Source organism: Fukomys damarensis, unplaced genomic scaffold (assembly GCF_012274545.1).
Source record: "Fukomys damarensis isolate Sample0158 unplaced genomic scaffold, DMR_v1.0_HiC HiC_scaffold_36, whole genome shotgun sequence".
NCBI lineage: Eukaryota > Metazoa > Chordata > Mammalia > Rodentia > Bathyergidae > Fukomys > Fukomys damarensis.
In genome coordinates, this window is record NW_022900948.1 from 44,041,082 (window position 1) to 44,045,726 (window position 4,645).

Sequence of the window (4,645 nt, forward strand, 5' to 3'; positions counted from 1 at the left end):
GAGGCCTGGCCGGCTCGGAGCACAGTATGTGGACAATCAGGGTCTCCTCCCTGAGGCCACCTGTCTCAGAGGCCCAGGGTCGCCGAGTTCGCTCTTGGTATTTATTTTTCTCCACCTCCCGTCTCCTCCCTGGGGTGACTTATGCATTTCCAGAACCTTGGGTGACACGGGACGTGTGTGAGGATCGTGGGCAGTTTTTCGCCCCCCCTTTCGGTGATGCCACCAGCACCGAGTGCTGCCTGGACTGCGGCCAGTGGGTTGGGGTGACCAGGCTGCAGAGGGTCATCCCTGTGGTCTGGTGGCCGGAGCCGGGGCAGGGCCTGTGGGCGAGCGGGCCCTTGCCGCCTCGCCTCATCGATTTTTGTGGCAGTTTTCTATGTTTGTTTTGTTTGTGGTACTGGGGATCGAACTCTGGCCCTTGTGCTTGCGAGGCAGGCAGCAGAACCACTGAGCCAAATCTCCGGCCCTTCTATGTTAGTTTTAGGTCAAAGATTTTTTGTTTAGTTTTTTAAACTTTGAAAATTGATGGTTTGGCTATTAAAAAGAAAAAATACCAGAAAAAAGAGAGAAAAAGACACTACAGGCCAGTGAGTCGGAGTCTCAGGGTGGGGTGGCGGTTTCCCGCTGGCAGAACAGCGAGGCCTGAATTGTATTTCCTTCCCCTGGGGTGCAGGCGGGCGCGGGACGCCTCCAAATCTGCAGTGACCTTGTCCAGCAGTTCTGTTTTTCCGCTCTTCTCCTGGCGTGGGGATTTTATTTTTGTTTGGTTTTTTGGTGGGGTTTTTTTTTGGGTGTCTTGTTTTCTTTCTCCTCCGTGGATCTTGGCAGGGACTCCTCTCTGTGGCCGTCAGCCAGAGGGAATGTTCCGGAGCTGCCAGGAAGGGAAGAGACGCGGTCGGTGACCCCATGAACAGTGCTCCGCCCTCCCCGCTCGCGCTCTCCCCTGCCCTTTGCACGGTGTTAGGAGCCGGACTCATTTCCCACCTCACACGGCACAGGTCTGCTCAGTGCCACCGCCCACATCCACGGCTCACGTCAGCCCTGTCACCGCTGCCATTCCTGAAGGGGAGGCGCTCCAGGGCGGCCAGGCACAGGGTTCACTGCCAGGAGGGCAGTCCGACCCCCAGTTCCTCGCCGGTGTCCCGTCAGCACCTGGTGAAGGGAAGACACCTGCTTAGATCATCACTCGGGTCCCCACTTTAGGAGGACCCTGCCTTGGATCAATCATGTGGACACTAAGGCACGTTTTAGCGTCTCTTGTCTTGACAGTTATGTCCATCTGTCTGTCCATTTGTGTGTCCTGCGTCGTGTCATTGGATGTAATCCGGAAATCATGCACACTAGCCTCTGCCGACCATGAAGCAACCCGTTACACAGACTCAGATCAAATATCAAATAAACCTGTAACACAGAGCAGCCTTCTGAGGTCTCCGCATCCCCGAGGGGCCCTTCCCTCACTGCCAGGCCTGCTGGGCCCCGTTGGCTGCCCGGCTCAGGCCCCGCTTCCTGGACTCTGCTGGCCTTGGGCCCTGTAACACCTGGAGCCCCGAGGCGGGGCCTGCAGGTGTGAGCTGGCCCTGGTCAGGGCCCTCGAGTGGCCAGCACATCCTCTGCTGTCCCTGTTGTTGTGGGGTGGGCCCTCAAGAGCTCTGATAAGTGGGGGCAGGAGAGGCCCCTGCGTGGGAGCCGGCAGCCCAGCTCGGTCACACCTCGTCCCTTGTGTGAAGCTGGACGGCTGTGCCTAGTCTTCTAGAGGTGGGGCCGAGTCACCACAGGGAGCCCCAGCCCCTTTGGGTCCGCTGAGGGCATCAAGATCGAGGGCTGAGCTCAGAGGTGGCAGAGCTGCCATCAGACCTCACTTCTGCCATGTGTTTGATGCCACTTCGGTTCCCTTGCCTGGAAAGTCAGGAAGGACAGCTGCCCGCCCTGTGCCAGGGTCACCTGAGACTGGTGGTGGGCGGAGGAAGGCCATCCTAGTCTTGTGCCGCGAGGCTGTGAAGTCCGGGCACACGGCACGGTGACAGGCGGGGATGTAGCTAGGCGTTCCCCATGGACCCCAGCACCTGCGGGATGGAGGGGCCCAAGCTGATGCCCTCCCTCCTCTGCTGAGCAGACACCCCACTTGGAACCTCCCGTCTAGTCTGTTCTGGTCTCCCAAACCCCTGCCACCCCTACCCCAGCCTCGGGTCCCTGCGGGAAGGCTGGTCTGGAACTGGTTAGCTTCTGGAGAAAACAAGATGTGGAAACACCACCCACTCTTCCCAAAGGCAGACAGGACAGGAGTGGGGCCTGGCCTGAAACCGCAATGATTTTTCTTTGGTTACAGCAGCGATGCGGAAAACATGGGGAAGCTCAGCAAATGTAAACCCCAGACCCTTCACCCCGTGAGCATCGGAGGCGCTTCCAGGGTGCCAGGGCCCTGGGCCAAGCTGTGTGTCTTCCTCTCGCGCTGCTCACAGCCGGCCTGGTGTCACCCCATTGCAGATGGGGAAGTATGGGCCGGGTCTAACCAGCTTTGGGGGGCTCCCCGGGCCACGGCCAGCTCAACAGAGCTCCACGGTGCCTCAGTGTTTGCTGGTGGCCGCAGCAGAAGCCAGGACAGCAGGCACAGCCCTGCCTTCAGACTGTTGAGGTCGCCCTGCCCTCCCTGCCTCCCCACGCCCTCCAGAAGCCTGGACAAAGCCCAGTTCCGGTGCAGTGGCCCAGAAAACATGACTTGACCTGGGGCCAAGGCTTTGGAGAGCTGCAGTGTCCCATGCTTGCTTCTGAGACACTCTGTCCCTTTGCTATTCACAGTGTCGTTTCTGGGAAGGCAGCGGCTGGTTTTTCAAAACTGCACAGCCAGCAGGCATTTCTGACCACCCTGCTCGCCTCACTGGAGAAGCTGAAGATCTTGGGCCCGAGGGCCTGAACGAACCATCAACCATTGCCCACCCTCCCTCATCCTAACCACAGTCCACCCCCCAAGACCGCCCTCCTGCCCACCCGCTCGTGGGCAGTGCCCGGAGAGGCCGGATTTCCCCCGGAGCTCTTTGCAACACCCAGATGTTGATGTCTGCGGCCTTAGTGACTTCCTAAGCCTTGCTTTCCCCACTTGAGACCCAGGGAGGGTGGACGCCTGTCAGGGTCACAGGTATTGAGGGCACCTGGGCTAAGACCACTGTCTGCCTAGTTAGTACTCTTGGCATCCAGTAAGCTGCTGCCAGGAGTGATTTCTAGAAGGAAACCAGAGGAAGTCATTACATACCAGGAAGGAGACACAGGGCTGATCCTGGATTAGCAGAGGACACCAGGGCAGAGGTCTGGCCCTCATCCAGGGGCCCAGAGAGGGCTGGGGCCCCTGGAGGTGGTGCTGAGGACCCCCCAGGTCGGGAAGGTTTAAGTGCTCCTGGGACTTCCCGTCCAGGCTCCTCCCCTCCCCAACTTTCTCTTCCGCTGCTGCTGCTGCTGCTGCTGCTGCTGCTGCTGCTGCTGCTGCTGCTGCTGCACCCTAACCCCGAAGGCCCGGCCACAACCCCATGGCTGGTCTAAGTTCCTCATTGCTCCAGAAGGTAGGGAGGGCCCTGTGGGGTAGTTCCAGGGAGGGTCAGGTTAGCAGGTGCTGGTCTCCAGGAGTCCCCAGAACTCAGCCCACACCCTGCCGGTTCACAGAAGAGAAAAGCGGCCCAGAGGCTGGGTTCCCAGCTACAAGCCCTTGCTTGTACACACACAGCCCGGGGTGTCCCAGTTGCAGGAAAAGTGGGATAAATGAAGCTTTCAGATCCAGTCAGGCCAGGCCTGGGAGCGGAGTGGACAGCAGGAGCTGGCCGCCCCGGTGTCTTGGATCTCATCAGTCCAGATAAAGGCCTATTGGGTGAGCTGTCTCAAAAAATAGATACATAAAAGCCAGGCGTGGTGGCGCACGCCTGTAACCCCAGCACTGAGGAGGCTGAGGCAGGAGGATCGCTGCAAGTTCGAGACCAGCCTGGGCTACGTAGTTCCAGCTCAGTCTCAACTACTTAGTGAGACCCTGTCTCCACAAACCAAAAATAAATAAATCGATAAATAAAAAAATTAAAAGGCTGGGAGTGTAGGTCAGTGTGAGGGCCCTGGCTTAATTCCCAGAAGCTTAAAAAAATAAAGAGTGACGCATGTAAATCGGGGGCTGCTGTTCACCCCCAGTCTGGGTCGGGGGAAATCCCTACCTGGCACTCACGTGGCCATCTTCCCCTCCCGCCTCGCAGCGTATTGGGAACATATCCGTGCACCAGTATTTGTCTGCGGGGCCTTTGCAGTTGTGTTGTTTGGCTTTGCAGTGCTGGGGCTTGAACCCAGGAGCCTCAGGTGCAGGGTGAGGGTTCTAGCATTGCGTGGTCAGCCCAGGTCGGGACTGCCATCAGCTGGGCTGTGTTCCAGACGGGGAAACCATACTTTGTTCCGCTAATCCGCTGAATACCCAGTGCAGACACCTTTGCTCTCTGTTGGCTAGTCTTTTTATTTTTACTTTTTTCTCCTTTCTTTGCAATGCTAGAAATTGAATTCAGGTCCTTGTATATGCTGGGCAAGTGCTCTTGCCTACCACTGAGCTGCATCCTCAAACCTGTATTTCCTTTATTATTTAAAAAATTAATTACCTGTGTTTCCTTTTGTATTTTTAAATTTATTA

At 57.5% G+C, this 4,645-nt stretch overlaps 2 protein-coding genes across 2 annotated transcripts in view; both read left to right on the forward strand.

Annotated features, from left to right (window-relative positions):
• Positions 1-181, forward strand: part of Lrrc8a (leucine rich repeat containing 8 VRAC subunit A) — a 6,862-nt gene extending 6,681 nt beyond the window's left edge. Inside the window, exon 4 of the mRNA XM_033758993.1 lies at positions 154-181. Coding sequence (XP_033614884.1) covers positions 154-181 — 28 coding nt within the window. The remainder of the gene's footprint in view (positions 1-153) is intronic.
• Positions 182-3,245: 3,064 nt separating this feature from the next.
• The window catches only part of Phyhd1 (phytanoyl-CoA dioxygenase domain containing 1), a 9,202-nt gene continuing 7,802 nt past the window's right edge, over positions 3,246-4,645 (forward strand). Inside the window, exon 1 of the mRNA XM_010627445.3 lies at positions 3,246-3,551. Coding sequence (XP_010625747.1) covers positions 3,519-3,551 — 33 coding nt within the window. The 5' untranslated portion in view covers positions 3,246-3,518. The remainder of the gene's footprint in view (positions 3,552-4,645) is intronic.